The sequence below is a fragment of the Sceloporus occidentalis genome, unplaced genomic scaffold (genome assembly GCF_023333645.1).
Source record: "Sceloporus occidentalis isolate IW3139 unplaced genomic scaffold, rSceOcc1.0.p SCAF_2, whole genome shotgun sequence".
NCBI classification, from domain to species: Eukaryota; Metazoa; Chordata; class Lepidosauria; order Squamata; family Phrynosomatidae; genus Sceloporus; species Sceloporus occidentalis.
This window is the reverse complement of record NW_028316982.1, coordinates 199,680,557-199,701,418: the sequence shown is the minus strand read 5'-3', so window position 1 is coordinate 199,701,418 and position 20,862 is coordinate 199,680,557. Positions and strand designations below refer to the sequence as shown.

The 20,862-nt window shown below is 41.1% G+C and overlaps 1 protein-coding gene across 2 annotated transcripts in view; it reads left to right on the top strand.

The window, feature by feature from the left end:
- The first annotated feature begins 882 nt into the window (after nt 1–882).
- Nucleotides 883–20,862, top strand: part of LOC149319566 (interferon-induced GTP-binding protein Mx1-like) — a 32,911-nt gene continuing 12,931 nt past the window's right edge. The window contains exons 1-6 of one of the 2 annotated variants that reach the window (XM_089511975.1): nt 883–1,022; nt 5,630–5,938; nt 6,588–6,780; nt 8,930–9,067; nt 10,556–10,710; nt 19,960–20,098. In XM_089511975.1, the coding sequence (XP_089368101.1) occupies nt 5,663–5,938; nt 6,588–6,780; nt 8,930–9,067; nt 10,556–10,710; nt 19,960–20,098 (901 nt within the window). In that variant the 5' untranslated portion in view covers nt 883–1,022; nt 5,630–5,662. Of the gene's footprint in view, nt 1,028–5,629; nt 5,939–6,587; nt 6,781–8,929; nt 9,068–10,555; nt 10,711–19,959; nt 20,099–20,862 lie in introns of both variants that reach the window. The other variant, XM_089511976.1, reaches the window with a different exon arrangement.

Here is a 20,862-nt window from a genome sequence, read left to right as displayed (position 1 = left end):
ATTTAAAAATTGATTTGGGGCAGAAGCAGTGCTGGAAATCAACCGATTCATGATTGCTGCGGTGCAACGTCTTTGATGCTGTAACAAAGCCTATTGGGATCTATTATTGTGCTCTATGTACCTGCCCATAGTACAGGATCCATGTTACTTGTATTGATGCCAACTAGTGATTTGATGGCAGTTTGGGAAGAGGGGCCATGGATGTAGCTTCGGGGGAACAAAATTAGGCCATTGCCCCCCCCAACAGGAATTCCCCCTCCCTGGTGACATTTTCCATCCATCCCCAAATGTTTATCATTGCAAAATTTCAGCTGAGCATTTAGAAATAAGGTTTAGGCACGCAAAGAAAAAGAGGCAGGCAAAGATCCCAAGGGAATGTGAACACAGCCAAAACCAAGGTCCTACGTATTTGTGATCGTCAATGTCTGTCTGATGTGCTGGACATTTTGAGGTTGAAAGAAAATTTCATGGAGGGGATCCTTATTATTTTTTTGAGGATAGAAACAATGCCTTCATTCTGCCCCGCCTTCCATGCAGCTACACCTATTTTGGAAGGTGGGGGGAGCATTTTAAAAAATCAGGCAAATTTAGCTGGGTTGATAGATCCCTTTCTTTCTTTCTGCCTAACATTGTCAAAATCCTTTTCTTTCATGCCAGAATTATAGAGAGCCGAGGTTTGATGGGGGGAGGGGGGGAGAGAGAGAGATCCGGAGGAGAGGAAATGCCAAGAGGAAATGAGCCTCTCCTCTCCAGACAGAGTTTCACTTCTCCAACCTCAGTGTCTTCTTGCTTTGAGTTTCATTTCTCTGACTTCGGTGTGGAGGGGATCCATCCAGCACCAAGGGTAGCAGCCTCCAAAGCCTGGGCTGGGAAAGAAGCCACACTCCCCTTGCCTAGCTTTCGTTTTCTTGCAATTGAAAGGAGGAGGGTGGGAGCAGTAACTGGAAAGCCAAGCCAAGCATCCAAAGAAAGGTAGATCAGGAACATCCACAAGAAGTCCCTTGGGTCCAGACTCTTAGCAGGTAAAGTAAGTTTCTCTCTCTCTCTCCTCTTTCTGATGCATTTTGAAAGTTACTGGAAGAGTGCATGAGACATCAAGGCAGTTTCTTTAAAATATTCACAGGATGCATCCTCACTGCAGAAATAATCTGGTTTGACACAACTTTCCCTGCCATGGCTCAAGGCTATGGAATTCTGGGGATTGTAGTTTGTTGTGGCAATAGAGGTATAACATTTGTATAATATAATATTTAATAATATTTAATATAATATTTGTAACCCCCTCCCCACTGCTTTTCCAAATGATCGCTGTTTTCATCTTTTGAGGGGGACAAATCAGATGCTGGATTGCTTTGAGTTGGAAGGGAATCCCATGGTCATCTAATCCAACCCCTCCTTTGCCAGCCCAAGGGTCCATAGCTCAAGCATCCCCAACAGGCGCATCCATCGCTCAAGCATCCCCAACCTCTGCTTCAATGCTTCCGGTGGAAAAGAGTCCACCACTTTCTTGAGTGACCCATTCCACCGTCCACTGTCAAAAATAAGTTGTGGTCCCCCTACCCTCTGGAACAGCAGAAAACTGTCTGGCTCTCCCTTCCAACTGCTGGCCCTTCGGCTATTGAAAGAGGAATGTCTGGTCAACTCTAAGTCTTCTTTTATTCAGCTTAAAATATAGCCAGTTCCCTGAACTCTTCTTCACATAATTTGGCTTCCAGTCTTCAGCCATAAAGTACAACAACAGGAACAAAATCTTTCCTTATCCATGTCAGGACAGCAGAGAGGGAGCTATTCTCCCCTCCCTAGATGACCTTGGGCAAGTCACACTCTCTCAGCTTCAAGGGAAACCAATGGCAAACCTCCTCTGAACCACTGGCATCACTAAGGGGCTGCAGGGGTGCAGACCACACCAGGTGAGACCCAAAGGGAGGAGGTGACACCACTGTGCTTCAGACATCTCCTTTTTGGCTGAAATGGGCTATGGCATTTACCTGTGTCCCATTAAAATGCTGAAGAGATGGGGGTGAGTGGGGTGAGGACTGGTGGGAAGAGAAAGAAGAGGCCTCAATTTTTAAATTTTCTTTTAAAAACCCACATTTTACCAAATTTTCACTTCAACCACAGAAAAATATGCATATGCATATGTATTGTAACTTAAAGGTATAATTTTAATTTTGCTAGTTGTTTATGTCACAACTATTACCATTACCTTCAGTAATATGCTAGAATTACAATTAATGAATAACATTAGCACAAAAAACATTACCAAGGATTCTGTATGGCGTGGCATGGGAGGAGGTCAATGGGGGGAGGTGAGATCATGAGTTACTTCACCAGGTGACAGCAAACCTAATGACGCTACTGCTCTGAACAAATTTTGCCAAGAAAACCCCATGATAGATTCACCTTAGGGTTGCACTAAGTTGGAAGCAACTTGAAGGCATGCAACACACACACAGGGAGGGACTCCAAAGCCTCAGATCAGGCACTGAGAAGGTCCTGTCCTGGATCTCTATCATCCATGCCTATGAAGGTGGTGCAGTTGAAAGAAGAGCCCCTCCTGAGGCTTATGGAAGCTCTTATGTAGAGATATGATCTGTTAGATAACCTGGACTTAGGGCTGAACAGATTTTATACAACCAGCACTTAGACTTGTGGTCAGGAAAAACCATAGCAGCCAATGGAGGTGTTGGAGTATAGAAACCCTGTTCCTAAAAGTTTCCAGCCAGCTAGGAGTAGCAATTCTCCTCTAAAGCCAAGGTATATTAAGGAGGCAGGGGGAGGGGGAAAGAGTGCTGATGTTTATTTTCTCAAGCTGGAAGCAAACCCATCTACTATATATATATATATATATATATATATATATATATATATATATCTCCCCACTATCATTTTAGAGGGAGCACAGCTCCTGGCAAGGGTCTTGGGGTGGACAAGATTGGCTCCACGCTTCTGGAGCTTCTCCACCTGTAGAGTTTCATTTCTCTCCAACTCCAGCACAGCTTTCTGTCATCTACCAGGCAGTTAAACAGGATCGTTCAAGCAAGTTTATGGGACCTCCATGTCTTCAGTCTGCAACCCTCCTGAGGTTTCATTGTTTCTTCCATTTTTTATTTACCAGAGAAGAACCTGTTAGGGGGGGGGGGGGACAGAATTGCTACACAGTGCCCTTTAACTGTGACTGGAAAGAGCTTTCTTTCTGGAAACACTCTGAATACCTCTTAATTCCACTGGATGGCTGACTGACCAAGATGGGAGCTGGTCTATTGTGTTTCTAGTTGACTGTTACTTGAATGTGATGGGCGCGGAGGAAGGCAGAAAAAGTATTTTTGCCTGAAACGCCTGTACTTAAACTGGCCTGTACTTTATACGGGAAGGGGTTCTGGTGAGTCTGTCCCTGCTGATGTGCTTGTAGAGACAAGGCTTTTAAGTGTGTGATCAAGCAGCGTTGTGTGTGCATGCCCACAATTTACCTATCCCTGAGCTTTGTGGTCTTGATCCAATCTACTCTCTTTACAAGCTGCATTTATTACCTGCAAATAAAAAAGCACTATGTTTTTCTTCTGAGAGAACACCTCTCTAGGAATCTCTACATCCTCCAGCACAACTTTATGTTCAACATCTGCCAGAAGTTTCTCCTTCAAACTGACCATGTGATTTAGGTCACTTCCCCTTTTGGGACTCGCACTCTTTAAGATTTTTCTCCTGAACTGTTGGGTCCTCCATCAACTTTCTTTGGAAAGATGGGGAGATAAATATTTCTTCTTAACCTGAACTATTCACTAACTAGATTAGGATAGCAGTGCTTCTCAATTATTTTCTGTCATGCCCCCCCTAGGAAGAAGAAAACATTTCGCGCCCCCCGCGCAACTGTAAATATTATCATTTGTCTATAAAATTGTTATAAGTATACCTCTGCATAACACTGTATCCTGAGCCTTGCACCCCCCTTTACAGAGCCTCGCGCCCCCCCTGGGGGGCCCGCCCGACTATTTGAGAAGTACTGGGATATAGCCACTATGTATAAATAGATTAAAGCCATCAGTAAACTTTTGTTTGAACTTCAAGTTACTTATGTTGTTTTTGAGCCAGCCTCAGTTCTTAGGTAAATATAGACAAAGACACATTTCTGCTTCTTTGCTTATTTAATACTAGACCCTAACAAGCTTGGCATTTTTTGATATTTCAATATTTTTGTTTCCTTAACAAAGGCCGAAGCCTTAGAATCACAGTGGAGGACCTACAAATGCCTAGAGAACTGTTTTCCTGGTAACCTCAAAGTCCTCCAGTGCAAATCTATGTTCAATTTTCAGCAGAGTTGTGCTGGAGGACCTAGACATTCATAGAGAGGACATTAACCAAATCCTCAAATAAATCCACAAAAGGCAAAGCTGCAAATGTGGAGGACCAAATATACTTTTTGAATGATACAGTAGAATATAAAATATATCTGATTGATATTGCTGCAGGAAGGGTATGCTGCAAACAACCGATAGATGGATACATTTAAAAAAAATAAACCTTATTTGCTGTGTCTAATAGATTGCTATGGGGGCAAGTGTGGTGTAGTGGTTTGAATGTTGACTAGCGACTAGAGTGTAAATCCCTGTTCAACCATGAAACCCACTGGGTAACCTTGGGCAGGTAGTACTCTCTCAGCCTTTGGGGAAGGCAAAGGCACACCTCCTTAGAATAAATCCTGCCAAGAAAACCCCATGATAGGTTTGCCTTTGGGCTACCATAAGTTGGAACCATAAGGGAGTTTATCAGACAAGGGAAATTGGAAGTATAATCCAATGGCAATCTGAACGCAATCATGGGGTTTCACATTATTGCGTGATAGACTACCACATGCAAATTCAGGCAATGGGAAGCCAGTTTGAGCGCAATTTGCTTTCACGTAAATTCACTAAACTAGCAAATTTACATGAATACGTTCTGGCCCCACTTTCTTTTCATTCGAAATTAAGATAAATTCCTCACTTGTGATAAACTCCCTTGAAGGCACACAACAACAGTAAGGTTTTTTTTCTTACTGGAAGACTATGGCCTGACGCCTATTGTTTAGTCCCAACCATCATCGAATCAATTACTAAATGATGCTTTTATATGACCAACACTTAGACTTGTGGCCAGGAAAAAACATAGCAGCCAATGGAGTTAACAGAGTGTAATGAAGAAAGACTGTTCCTAAAAGCTTCCAAAAGTGACAATTCTCCTCTAAAATCAAGGTGCAGGGTAGTACATTGGTGGGCAAGAGCAGGGGGGAGATTTGATGTTTGTTTTCTCAAAACTGGAGGCAAACTTGGCCAGCTTTTATTTTAAAAAAATACACTACCATTTTAGAGGGAGAACCACTCCTGATGATGGTTTGCGGGAGGACATGATTGACCCAACACCTTTTGAGCTTCTCCAATTCTAGTTTATAGTTTTATTTTCCCCCAAGCCCAGCATAGATTTCATTCACCTTCCAACCCAGTTAAACTTCTAGCATAGTTAAGGAATAAAGACAGAATAGCTACACAGTACTCTTCAACTGTGAATGGAAAGAGCTGTCTGTCTGGAAGCACCTTTAATACCTCTTATTGCCATTGCAGAAGTAGCAGCACCAAAATGTCTTTTATTGTTTCAGGGGAATTTTTTAAAAAAACACCCATAGAACTAAATGTCAAAGTCCCGTGGCCGGCGTGAGACTCTCTCTGAACGACGCAGTCGAAAACTTGAGAGAGCATCCTCTTCAGACGAGGAGATGGGTGACCCACAGAGACCCCAAGGTGGTTTTCTTAATCATCAGCCAAGTTACACTTTCAGCCTACAACCAGGTACATTTGCTGTGCCAAATGTATTTGTTCCAATGAAAAACGAAGGCTTTAAGTTCAATCCACCGTCTACACAAAAGGAGGATTCAAACAACCTGCTACAACAAAAACAGAGAAATAAGGTAAGCTGAAGCTCCCGGTTTCATGTTGGGGAAGAGAGATGCACCCTGTAATACCCACAATCCTGCAATTTAGATCTAAGGTTTTAGTTAGTGCTATAGAGGTTTTGAATGAGGGAGACACGAGCGAGAATACTCATTAAAGTGCTGGCTGAATGGGTGTACAACCAGATTTGGCAATTTGCTGCCCTTCACCTCTCCTCATAGGGGAAGAGAAGCACAAGGTTCATGCCACAGATCCCAGCAGTGCTCTTTGAAGAGACAGGACCCCACTTAATCTCTGACACCCTGTAAACCAGATTGGGTCAACCTGGGAAGCAGAATTTGGCTGACATGGTAGAGATTACCCATGTGTGTTTTCAGAAACAGTTGGCCAGATGCATTTGTCAGAGATGTTATAAGCCAAGTAGATGCAAACAAATGGCAGAAAATGCTTTGTGAAATGCTTTAAACACCCTATGATACTATATATATTAATGCAATTGGTTTTGTTATCATTTGGTTCTCTGTGCTCTGGATGAAAAGGTGCAGCTTACTCAAGCCAACCAAATGTTCAACAGTAGTTTATTGACAATCATTTTTATATAATCTATTGAAACATTTTACTACAGTTAAAGAATAACAAAATTAAATGTAAATGTTGTTCCAACAGAAGCTAGAAAACACTTTGTACAACCAGTATGAAGAGAAGATCCGTCCTTGCATTGACCTCATTGATTCCCTGAGAGCCCTTGGTGTGGAAAAGGACTTGGCATTGCCAGCAATTGCTGTGATTGGAGATCAGAGCTCTGGGAAGAGTTCTGTCCTTGAAGCGCTGTCTGGAGTTGCTCTTCCCAGAGGCAGTGGTGAGAATTCTCTTTCAGCTTTTCCTTTAGGATGATTTCACTGGACTACAATGATACACTTGTTGTTGTTAACTGCTGTCAAGTTGACTTTGATTGATTGATTGATTTGGCCACCCTATGAATGGGAGACCTCCAAGTCACCCTGTTATCAACTGTCCGGGAAAGCAGCCAAAGGGCTGATAAGGCAGCTAGTTCTCAAACAAACAAACCCCCCTCCCAGCACAGCAAAGTCAGTGTAAGCTACACAGTCCTGGAGATTCACAGTAGTTCTACCAAAAGGGATTACCAAGAGAATTGTCAGACGGTCCGAGGTTCAGGGTAACAGATAGGCAGGTCGATAAAGCAGTCCAAGGTCAAGGTTTCCGGGTAGTCAAGACAAGAAGCCAAAGGAGCCAGAGACAGAGTCTTTCCTCTAAAAGAATCAGATATCCACTGGCAAAGAACCACACATGCTCCAGGTGCTTAAGAAGGCAAAGAGCCGGCCTTCAGCTGTGTCTGATTACGAAGACGCTTCTGATAAAGCCTCCGAGATCTTCGAAGGCCCTCTCTTTCTGCTCGACGCTCATTGAAGGTAGGCACACTGCCCAGATCCTCCTCCGTGTCCACAGCCTCGGCACCAGGCAAACTTGACTGCTGAATCTCTGGAGGGGCCATAGACTCTGCTCCAGCAGAACTAGGGCCAGCCTCTGGCTCCTCCATTACAGGTTCAGGTCCCAGGGGCTCTAGCTCATCCTCTGAGTCCTCCAAGCCGTCCTCCAGGCTGGGCATGACATCAACAGCTCTGCTCAGGTCTTGCAGACCCAGGGCTGTAGCTTCCTTGAATGAGCCTATCTACCTGTAACACACTCTTCCTCTTTTCCTACTGCCTTCTACCTTACCAAGGATTATTGCCTTTTCTAGTGAGTCATATCTTCCCATGATATGGCCAAAGTATGGCTGGCTCAATTTAGTCATCTTGGCTTCTAGGGAGAGTTCAGCTTTGATTTGCTCTAGGACCCATTTATTTGTCTTTTTAGCAGTCTTGGACATTTGTAGAACCCTTCTCCAACACCACATTTCAAATGAGTTGATTTTCTTCCTGTCAGCTTTCTTCACTGTTCAGCTTTCACAACCATATTAGAAATTGGGAATGCACTAACATAGACAATCCTAACTGTAGTGTTCAATAATATATCTTTATACTTCAGGATCTTGTCTAGTTCCTTCATAGTTGTCGTTCAAAGTCCTAGGAACCTGAAAATCTAGAGATTATTATTTGTCAGGTGTGTAAAAACTGCAGTCCTTTAGATGTTCAGCTCTAACTCCCAATAGCTTCACCAAGTATGGCCAGTGATAAAGGATGATAGGAACTGGATGGAGTCCAGAGGCATATATAGGATCACAGTTTCCTACTTTGAAAGATCCACTGGGTTTTGTTTTTTTGTTTGTTTTTCATTTCCTAAGGTTTCCTGCAGTATTTATTATGTCAAAGAATCTTTAAAGAGCGCTGATTAATAGACACTACATGTATTCAAAACAAACATCTTTTTATGGTCTTTCCAGGAAAGAAAAATGGTACTCTTTGTTCATATCAGAACATTATATTCACTTCTGCTTTAACTGCAGATATTTGCAATATTGCTTGGTGTATTCTGAAGAGGCTGATTTCACCTTCAAACATATTGTTTTTCCTTCACAGTCCATGGAATTGTACCAGTTTTTAGTAATCTTTGGGAAGGATTTCTATATGTGTTGTATTTATGTAAGTCTTTTTTGGACCTTACCCAAGTAGTTAATCACTAGTTCCTTGCTCAGCATCTGAACACAGCCTCTCCAGACAGCTTTCAAAGCTAAGGATGCTGGTACAGTTATTTACTGGTTGTGGAGGGAAGAGGCTAGACAGTGCCTATCCTGGCTTGATAGAGATCTAGAGAGTGATCTCATTTGTGGAGTTGAAGTGATCTCATTTGTCTTCCTCCAGCCAAAAAAACTGCAGCCAAGCAGTTTCAGGTCACCTCCCTGTTCCACAGTAAATGACCACAGGAGCGAACCTGGGACTTGACAACAGCTTTCAGGGAAGCAGTCCATAGCTGTGTATGTGGAGCATCATTCTCCATATGCTCTTGGCCAAGGTCTATGATTTCACTATAATTGATTTCCTTATGAATAGGCATTGTCACCAGATGCCCGTTAGCTCTCAAACTGAAGAAACTACCTGCTGGTCATATGTGGAAAGGGAAAATCAGTTACCTGGAAAAAAAACTGGAACTCTCAAGCCCTTCTGAAGTGGAAAGAGAAATAAGAAAAGGTGAGTGGTATCAATCTATTTCATAGCACGCTTGTGACTTATTACAGGTAACATATTGTCATTGCTTGTGCAGGTACCTTTTCTGTTTCTTTCCAGTTTGGGAGTGGGGAAAACCTTTAAAACTAAATTGAGGACATCATAAAACTTCAGAAATCCATGTCCAGATGCCTCTAAAATGCCCAAGAAATTCTCTGAACAACCATATGTATGTTTATGTGTACGAATAAGTTTTTATTAATGATAATTATGGGCACAATCTCTAGTCAGAGTCCTTTAAACCAAAGAGTTTGATTTTTTATTTAAGACATTATAGAGGATTATTTGAACAGGCTTGACAGTTTTCCATATGTAACACTATGTCTGGATAGTGTCTGGATATGGGACCACCTGGGACTCAAAGGTATGTTTCTTTGAGCACCTTAAAGGAAGGACTGGATACAAATCTAATACATATACTGTGTGTATTTAAAGAAAGGGACCGCATCTCCCCATATAATCCGCCCCGCACACTCAGAACAACCGGGAAGAACTTGCTGGAAATCCCACTTTCTAAATATGTTACTACATCCCAGATGGCCTTCTCAGTAGCGGCCCCACAAATCTGGAACAGTCTTCCCGAGGAGCTCTGCCTTATCACCCCCCTGGAAACATTTAAAAAGAGGCTTAAAACTTTTTTCTTCTGTCAAGCCTTCCCCTCTGGAAAATGAAGTTGTGTATTTTGATCCCATCGACTCTCTGCCTCACCCTATTGAATGACTGTTTTAGATTTGTATAGTGTACTTGTATAGAGTACTTAAAGGACCGCCTCTCTCCGTACAATCTGCCCCGCACACTCAGATCTAATGGGCAGCATCTGCTAAGAGTTCCAGAGACCAGATTAGTCAACACCACCAGAAGGGCCTTTTCCACCTCGGCCCCTACTCTCTGGAACTCGCTGCCCATCGAGCTCCGTTCAGCAACCTCCCTGGCCCAATTTAAGAAGGGGCTGAAAACGTTCTTTTTTAAACAGGCTTACCCCTGATACTTCCCCTGAGAGCCCTCCCCCCTCTGTTAGCAACTTACGATTTGGCACAAGTTCTTTTATTGTTTTAATTGTATTGTTTTTAAATTGTAAATTGTATTGTATTGAATGTAGTTTTATTGCTGTAAACCGCCCTGATGTTTCGAAGGGCGGTATATAAATAAAGTTTTTATTATTATTTTATTTATTGTATATTGTGTTACTGGTTTTTATCTATTTTTATGGTGTGTTTGTAACTGGTTTTAATTTTGTGTAGACTGCTTTGATCTTTTGGAAAAGCAGTATATAAATAAAATTTATTATTATTATTATTATTATTATTATTATAAGATACAGATTTTCCAAAGTGTTTTATACCATGATATCAAAGAGTACCCAGGCTGCTCACTAATACTCTTATATTTGTTTATGAAATGCTGCTGCTGAGGATCTAAACTTGGTACTTCTTCTGGGTCTCTATTTTCCAGCTCAGAACATAATGGCTGGCGAAGGAGTGGGCATTAGCCATAAATTAATTAGCCTAGAAATTAATTCTCCAGAGGTTCCAGACTTGACACTTATCGATCTACCAGGGATTGCAAGAGTGGCCATTGGTAATCAGCCAACAGATATTGGAGAACAGGTAAGAAAGAACCTGGCTAAATAAATTTGGGACTTGATTGGGGAAACTATGAAATTCAGCAGTGTTAATCTTGTAAGTAAAAGAAGTACACTTGTACAATTTTCTAGCAAGACGTGAGTTCTTCTTGCATGCTAGAAGGGTGAACAGTTATATGATTTGCTCTCTCATGAGTTTCCATGCCCCTTTGCCTTCTCGGTAGACATATTGTTTCACTGCCATGATTTACTCAGCTCCATCCTAGAGTTCCTTTGCCCTGCCTTCATTACTCCAGTTTTAAAAAAAATGTGCAGGGAAGTTATTTATTGTTATTTTATTTATTTCCAGGATTTTTATCCCACCTTTCTCTCACAGTGAGTTCCAGTAGTAAGATTTAGAAAGGTTTGTATAAGATTAAATATATAGCTATAGAAATAGATATCGAGATAAAATAAATAAATATATAGATATCCTTTTAGAGCATATATAGTATGGATATATATATGCATTATTGTGTAGTTACTTTTTTGTCTAAATGTGACAAAAGAAGATCAATTAAAAATGAAAAGAATATCTAATTTATTAATTAGTTTTTCGGGATTTAGATATTTAGGCATTTTTGTAACTAAAAGGGATCACGTTTGGTGCATGGGGATTACAGTACACCCGTCCCATCTATAGGATTTGATTTCATCTACTCACTCACCCACCCCACAAATGGGGAAAACATGTGGGACCTCAAACCCATATTAGTCAATGGGTGGTGGTGTGCGTGTGCCTGCATCAGTATGGCTGTCTGAACATGCTGCCATTGAGTAATATGGGGCAGGGAAATCTGTGGGAGTAGGGTTGCCATAAGTCAGGACCTCCAAACCGGGACAAATGTAGGACAAATGCAGGACAACATTTTCAAATGTAGGACACATTTTTTAAAATGGAGGGCACGCGAAAAAATTGATGTTTTTTTAGAAATCTTAATATAAATGCATGTTTCTTAGGCATGATCAAAATGGAGGACATTTTGACATTATTCCTAGACAGATCACAGAAATGTACTTCCCTTTCTGGCCACCCCCTCCCCCCATTCCAAACAGCACATTTGGGCATTGAACATGGCTTTATTTTAACATTGCCTCTTGCATATTTCAGAGGCTTATTCCACAACCAAACCCTTTGGGTTTAACACTGAACATGGGTTAACATGTCTATGCATATAGAACATGGTTAAACAAAAAGTGGATTTGCCCTTGGTTTCAGGTGTCTCACCAAGTATACTTCTCAGAAATGTGTACTTGGTCAAGGGACTGGTTTTTCTTCATTTTGACTTGTTTTGTCTGTATTCCTCCCCACTAAATAAAGAAGACATGAAATGGAGTTAATGGGTACAAGTTGTTAAACAAAAAAGTCTTGTGAGACTCTGTAGGCAAGAGGTGCACTGTTTTGACCCAAGAGCAATGCTATGGACTTTGGGTGTAGTAAGGCCTCTGGCTCTCGGGATCACAGCCAGAACAAAAGACTTGTCCACAAATTTCTTAAGTTTCAAAAGCTTTACTGGTTATAAACACAAATAACATGAAACTTCTTTCTTCTTTCTCAATAGTCCTTCCTAAATACCTTGCTCTCTTCTTGATGGATTCTATCTTTCTTCTTTTGAGGACTATCTTTCTTCTTTTGTGGACTTATCTTTTTGTCAAAGGAAAATACTCTCTCCAGGTCTGACTTGGCTGAAATCTTACTACACACTGAAACTAACTAGAGGGCAGTGTTGCCAACAAGCCTCGGAGATAATTCCCGGAAATGTTTGTCCAAAACCCGCTGAATCCCCCCAGATCACTCGGAATATTCAGTCACAATTCCCAGAAAATTCCCATAATGTTAAAATGGCGGATGTTTTGCAAATAAACGTAAACATAATTGAATAAAAATAATTGTAACTTATTTCAACCCTCAAAATCACCATTGAACCAAACAAAGAATCTTTCAGTCCTTTTAAGATATTTATTTTGACATGAAGGGGGTTCAGGAAGCTTTGTGCCAAATAGAAATGTGTTCGGATGCAACCGCACTGCAGAAATAAATACAGTTTGACACCCTTTTAATTGCCATGGCTCAGTGCTATGGAATCCTGGGAATTCTAGTTTTCGGAGACATTTAACCATCTCTCTCAGCAAACTCTGGTGTGACAACAAACTACAATTCCCAGGATTTCATAGCACTGGGCCATGGCAGTAAAAACGGTATGAAATTGGATTGTCCCTGGAGTCTGGAGTGAAGATGCAGCCTGAGTTGGGTCCAAGACACACTGCAAAAATAATCCAGTTTGAGACTGCTTTAACTGCCCTGGCTCAGTGCTAGGGAACCCTGGGAATTGTAGTTTTGTGAGAAAGAGCTCTGGTGCCACAATGAACTACAATTCCCATGCATCTGAGGAAATACGCTTAAGTCTAGGAAAGCTCATGCTGCCAACTTTTCTTTCAGTGAGACTCAAAGGTGCTACAAGATCTCTCTATTATCATCACCATTATTATCATTATTAAATCCAAATGCAGCTGAAGAACTGGACTTAAATTGGCAACACTGATATCCTATAGACTCATTCTCTGGGGCTGTGATCTGGAAGCGTGCAGGCAATTCCTTTGTTCAACCAGGGAATCCTGGGAATTGTAGTTTGTTGTGACATGTTGAGACACTGCTTTTACTGGCAGCCAGGGCTCCATGCATGAAATTCTGGGCTTGGTGGTTTGTTGTGCCCAGAATCCCATCATCGCAGGGAGCCTTGCAGTTAGAAGCAGTGCCAAACTGGATTATTTCTGCAGTATGGATGGCAATGGAAAAGAGAACGAAAAAGAGAGCCACAAAACAAAATTATGGGAAGACAGGTCAGGGATGCCAACTTACCAGGTGCTCTGCCCATGCTCAGAGGCATATTTAATCACTAACACACACACACACTCAGGGACATCACATTCACATCACACAACCCAAATGGTCCTCACAGTACAACAACGACCCTGAGAGGTAGGCTTGGGACACTCTGCCCAAGCTCAGGAATTCAGAAATTCAAATGTCACTCTCAGGCACACACAGAAGTCCACAACATCAAGCCATGATACCATGATCAAGTATTGCCTTTGTGTGCCTTAAAACTTATTTCTTACTTGGAAATCCAAGGCAATTGGGAAGCCAGCCAAGATCCCTCACTCCCTGCCTCTCTCCAGCACTTTTGCCCCTGGAGCCTGAGAATGCCTGAGGGGGGGGGGGCAATCACTGTCCTCTCTCTGATTGGCTGAACTGTTAATGTGAATGTGATTCCTCCAAACAGTTGGGGTTGGTTGGGCTTGCTCCATCCTGGCTCTCAGAAGGAGTCATTAGAGAGAGAGAGAGAGAGTTTTTTCTCCAGTCCTCTTGGCTGAAAACTGTTACACTCCAGAGGGTTGGTTGCTCTGCAGGCAGCAGGCTGGAGCTGAAAGGGCCAAAGTCGCGGAAAAGGCACTGAAAAAGAGCCATGCGCGAAAATCACACGAAAAGCTCTGAAAAGTCCCTGTTTTTGTGTGAAAGTCGCGAAATTGGCAACACTGCTGGAGAGGTAGTATAAGACCCTAGGATTTCCCACAATCCTTGTCTTTCTTAAAGCTATAGATCTCTATTTCCCCTCCTAAACTAATACATAGAAAAGCCTATTATAATCTCAACTAAATATATGTCTCAAGAGCATCAAAGATGCTCTGGAGGCATGACATGCACCATGTTAAGAACTGCATTAAGCACACTTAGGCTGCTGCCACATTGCTTTCACTCTCATCACTCCATCCTATGGAATCCTGGGATTTGTAGTTTGTTGTGGTGCCAGGGCTGGGCTTTGAAATCTCAGGCATAAGAGAAGCAAAAGGCTTGGGCTGCATCTACACTGGAGAAATAATCTGGTTTGAGACCACTTTAACTGCCTCGGCTGAATGCTATGGAATTCTGGGAATGGTGGTTTGTTCCAGCACCACAGCAGAATGGCAGTTAAACCCCTGGAAAGCTCTCTGACCAAGGTGACCAATGCCCTCACCCCAAAATGTAGGGCACCCAAGCAAAAAATGTAGGACATGGCCAAAAATAAAAGCTAAAAACACCCATGTAATTATAAATCCATGTTTCTTAGCCATGATCCAAATGGAGGACATTTTGAAATTTGACAGAAGAGGACATGTCCTGGAAAAGGAGGAGGATGCCTGGTCACCTTGTCTCTGGTCCAAAATACACTGCTGAAATAAAACAATGCTGGACTGAAATGCCCAGAGTTCCTCACCAAAGCTGCATCCACACTGAGGAAATAATCCAGTTCGAGAGTGATTTAACTGTCCTGGGTTAGTGCTGGGGAATGCTGGGAATTGTAGTACACTGTGGCCCCAGAGCTATCTCTGACAGGGAGTCCCATAACCCTCCAAACGTAGTTGAACTGCAGTGCCCAGAATTCCTCCCCAGGTGCATCCACACTGAGGAAATGGTCCAGTTTGAGACTGCTCAGTGCTGGGGAATCTTGGGAATTGTAGTCTATTGTGGCCTCAGAGCCATCACTGACAGAGAAGTCTCAATGTCTCTCAAACACTAGCATTCCCAGGATTCCCTACCATTGAGTTAAAGCAGTCTTAAAGTGGGTTATTATTCCTGCAGTGTGTGAGAGAGATATAAAAGCTAGGGACTGGATTCATTTGGAGGATCTCTGTGTCCAAAACACACTGCTTGGACTGCCAGGGCTCAGTGCTATGGAATCCTGGGAATTGTAGTTTATTGTGGCACCAGAGCTCTCTGACAGAGAAGGCCAAATGCCTCACAGACACCAGAATTCCAGAGCATTGAGCTTTGGCAGTTAAAGGGGTCTCAAAGTGGAGAGGGGGGGAGGAGAGAAAAGCCAAGGAGTGTGAATGAGCTCTGAGAGGAGGAGGAGAAGGAGGAGGAGGAGGGAGGGAGCCAAGAGAAGTGGCCAGCAGGACCATCCGGAGGAGCCCCTGCTTTTCTTCATCATCGCAGCCTCCTCACTGCTGGCAAGAGGCTCTGCCCCCAGGCAACGCCTCCTCTGTGGACCATTCAGCCTCCTTTTGTCAAAAGAGCTCTGGTGCCACAAGAAACTACAATTTCCAGAAACCCATAGCACTGAGCCATGGATGTTTAAGGGGGGGGGGGGGGTGTCAAACTATTTCTGCAGCCTTTTGCTACCCCAAAGCCTTCTATTATTTACCAGCAACTTGCAAGGCAAAACCTCTCCTTAACCAAGCCATTGAAAACCAACCCAAGTGGAGGGCTGATTGCTTTTTTCCCATTGGTCAGCTTTGGGAGAAATTTGCATATTACAAGTAAAGGTGTTTAGGGCCTCAAAAACGATCCTGTGATAAAGAATTACAACAATACTGAGTGGTTTACATTTAAAAGATGAGGCATTTAGACTCCCAGGGAAACATGAACGATTTATGGCCTTTTTCTTTTCTTTTCCCACTGTAACCTGGAAAGTAAGGCGTCTTGCAAGGCATATATACCAATGTGGGTGGGCAAAAGCTCTGAGTGGCAGATGTCCTGACAGGGACGTAGCTAGGATTTTAGGAAGGGGGGGGGTCCAGACTAAGTGCCACCATTATAATGGGGCTTGAGTGCAGCAGTGCAGCAGCACACACCATTCATTTTTCTAATGGAAGGGGGGGTCCGGACCCCAAGATCCCCCCCTTGGCTACGTCCCTGGTCCTGAAGACCTGCTCTCTAGGCTATGCCAGTGCGCCAGGTGGGGAGAGTGGCGCACAGCTGTGCAGGATGGCGGGGAGGAGGCAGGGGAAGGCCGAACCGGGGGCTAGGGGCCAAACCGGACCGGGACCAGGAGGGGGCCCCAAAAGCGGGTTTGTCACGGGGGCCGCCGGGTTATGGCATCCCTATGTGGGAGCTCCAATCTGTGAATGGCTAGCCCAGAGGTATGGTGGGTTCACTGTACAAATAAATATTTATCTGTTTGAAACAAAAATTAAAAAGACAGTCTGAACTACAGTCCTCACTATTGGGCAGGCTAGCCTTTGTCAAAACCCACATTTTATCTAAATATTTGTTCTTCTTTGTTATTGTTTCTTTTTTCTTTTTCTTTTTCTGATATTACTATCATTTTTATTGATTTAAAATCACAAATACAAAAATAAAATAATACATACCAATTCCATTCATCCCTATACACCAAACAATTACAAACAGCAAAACAAACACGTTAATTACTTCCTTACTTATAACTTAGAGATATTTCGTAATTGTCTTTTTATACATCTGGTATTTAATTAAATTAAGTATTCCTTCTTTCCTTTCATAATATAACACCATGCTTCATAACCCAAAAAATATTTCATTATCTTTGGATACACTTTAAGTACACATTAATTCAAATAATTAAAATTATCACCTTAAATTATACTTTAACCTGTATCTCATCCCATAATTATACATTTTCTGCACTTTCTTTTTAAATAATTTATTATTTCTTCCCAATCTTGTTTAAATTTATTTGTATTTTCATTTCTTAATCCTTTAGATGATAATTTGTCCATTTCCAGGAGATCTAAGAGTTTAAAAGACCAATCTTCAATTGATGGAATTTCTTCTTTCTTCCAGTTCCTTGCGTAAATTATTCTTGCAGCTGATAACATATAAAAAATTATTTTACCAAATTTTCCCTCTATATCTAACATATTTAACAAAAAAAAATGTACAAATTTCAAATCAATTTTAAAGGTGTTTTTTTTTAATTTCAAAATAGATTTGCTTCCAAACATTTTTCACTCTCTCACATGTCCACCACATGTGGAATAGTGAACCTTTCTCTTTCCCACACTTCTAGCATATGTTTGCACAGTTCTTATACATTTTGCACAGCCTATCAGGTGTTAGATACCACCTAAAATACATCTTATAGTAGCTTTCTTTGACATTTTGGTGCGTTACAGACCGCCCAAAAGCAGGCAGTCTGCTGCCGCCGTCATTAGCTGCGCTGAGAAGCCCCAGCGGTCAGAGTGTTAGGCTTCCCGGTGCAGCTAAAAAGAAGCGCTGAAATGGCGTTTCTTCTTGCCACCCGGAAGTGGCGTCCGAGACGTCAAGATGGCGGCCCCCGTGTGGACGGGCACCACCATTTAGTACGTGCTCCGCGCGTGCTAGGGTCAGGGGCTGTTAGGAAGGCAAGACCCTTCCTAACCCTAGCACGCCCCTTCCTAACTCTAGTACACGCAGAGCACGTACATTTGGCAGTCTGTAATGCGCCTTTGACAACAAATATAACCTAATCTCTTCTTCCATGTGTATTCCCATTGGTCTAAACTAAAAGTGTGACCCATATTCTGTGACCATTTCATCATATTTTCTTTGTTATTGTTTCAAACTATTCCATTCTCATTACATAAAAACAAAATTTACAGAATGGCAAAAAAAGAAATTAAAGAAATTTATGGTGGGGGAAATTGTTAAGGTTCATAAATAATACCAAATATTATATACATCATGAGGAGCTTTAGCGCTATGAAATACAGAATTATATTGTGATCCTCCCCATTGTTCAGATGGTTAGATTCATAAAAACTGATAATTCAGTTGCATGGATCCAAATAGACAGAAGCCTGTTACCAAAACAATATGAGGCAAATGTATTTTCAGCTAAAATTTTAAAACTACAAGACAAAGTCGCCTACCCGTTTACAGAGGGAATGTTCAGTACATGGTTTAGGTATTTTAAAAATTTAGCAACTCCATCACCCCTCCATCATTTCTGAGAACATCAGTTTTTTAAACAGAACAACCAATACAACCAATTTAGGAGGTGGGGAGGGAAATGAATTTATAGAATAAATGATTTGTATTTGAGTGGTAAACCTATACAGTCAGAACAGCTTAAAAATAGACTTCAACCAAGTTTCAACCAGTGCAAAATAAATTCATTTCAGGCAAAATTATATTGAACAGATCCACACACACACCCGCCTCCGGGAGCATTTAACTATTTAAAACATATTGTAATGACAGTATAAACAAAACAAAAATACAAGCTTCAAAACTATAGCAGATAATTTGGTAAATCTAGAGGGATGCAACTTATTTGGGAGTCAAATTGGGGATAGGATAAAGGAAAAACAATGTGATTCAGTTTGGAAAACACTACCCTATAACTCAATAACTTCCTGGATCAGAGAAAATAAATTAAAAATTATTAATGAATGGTATCACTGTCCATTCAAATACCATAAGATCAATAATAACATGTCAATGCTATGTTGTATATGTGGCAAAATAGATTATTAGAATCATAGGTGGCTAACTTATCCAAACATTTATAGATTCTGGGAGGATGTATTAGGATGGAAAAGTCAAATGTTGGGCCAAATATCCATTTTAGAGGGGTGCTATTATATATTTCTGTATTTGAAAGTGAAAAGTGCCTAATAAAGGTCAATTAACAGTTATTTTAAATGCTGCAAGGCTACAAATAGCTAAAGCATACAAAACATTAGGAAATCTCTTGATACAAAAGTGGCTAAATAGGATATTTCAGAAAAAATAACATACAAAGCAAGAGTAGCAAGAGTTGATATAAAAGAAGATATTTGTGAGAGTACTTGGAAACCGTTTATTGTTTATATTACTCAAGGCAATACTGGACTTAAATCTCCTTTGGATCAAGAAGGATTTGGAAGAAACAAATACTGCAGATTATGATTAAAATATAAACAACCTGTAACTATTTGGAAGCCAATTCATATATATGGTGATTGACAGGGATATGATGGCTTCATGATTTGGGGAGGGAAGGGCAGAAGGGAGGAATAGAGGGAGAGAAGGGGGAAATTAAATTACAATATCTATATAGGAAGGAGGAATTATTGTATGTACAGTGGACCCTTGATATCCACTGGGGTTTGGTTCCAGGACCCTCCATGGATACCAAAATCCATGGATGCTCATGTCTCATTGAATACCATGGATAGTAAAATGGTGTTCCTTATATAAAATGGCAAAATCAAGGTTTGCTTTTCTGAATTTATATATTTTTGAACATTTTCAAGCCATGGATGCTTGAATCCATAGATAAGGAATCCGTGGATATGGAAGGCTGACTGTATCATGAATAAAATTGTTGTTAAAAAATTTAAATGACCCTGCCTTGGTTTGTTCAGTAAATTTAACTAGGGTTCAACCCCCCAGCCCCATCAGTTAATGAATGCTGCTTAACTTGTCAAAAACTCATCAAACAGACTTTTTTCTTTTGTTTTATTACAGATCAAAAAGCTGATAAAAACATTTATTGATAGGCAAGAGACAATAAATTTAGTGGTGGTCCCAAGTAATGTGGATATTGCCACAACTGAGGCACTGAAGATGGCTCAGGAGGTGGATCCAGAAGGGGAAAGAACGCTTGGTAAGGAGCTAGGAGAATTTACCCCGAATTTGGAAATCTGAAACACAGAAATGCACACATGAATTTTAGATTACAGCAGGTCATAACCAAAGTTTTATTTTTTAAGGCTCATGGCTATTATGCTACTGTTTGACGTCATCAGGAATTCTTTATTGTTCCTCCAACCTATATTAAGACCCCAAAGCTTTAGAATATTTTATTTGCTTGCATATCTGGATTTTTTTTTACTTTTCCTGAAGGCATTACTGTGTGTGTGTATTAGAAGGTCTAATCTGCACTGCAGAAATAATGCAGTTTCGTACCACTTTACCTGCCATGACTCAGTCTATAGGATATCTGTGAGATATTTAGCCTTCTCTGTCAGAGAGCCCTTGTTCCAAAACAAACTACAAATCCCATAACTCCATAGCACTGAGCCATGGTAGTTAAAGTGGTGTCAAACTACATTGTAATTTGACAGAAAGCAAATAAAAATAATATATGTACAACAATTAATGTAACATAAATAATATATATATATAATAGAAGCAAAATAGATTAAAATATGTAATGGAAGGAAAATAAAAAAAATATCTTTGTGCTATACAAGTGTACTTCTTTTTTATGCTTAATACTACTTGAACATAATGGGATTTTAAAGTTACTCTTTTGTGAACTCTGTCAAAAAGGCACAACCTCATTTCTTTAATTTTACTATTAACATCTCTGAGCTCTTCTGAGATAGGGCAGGATGTAGATCAAAATGAAACTTTATCAGCTGTGTT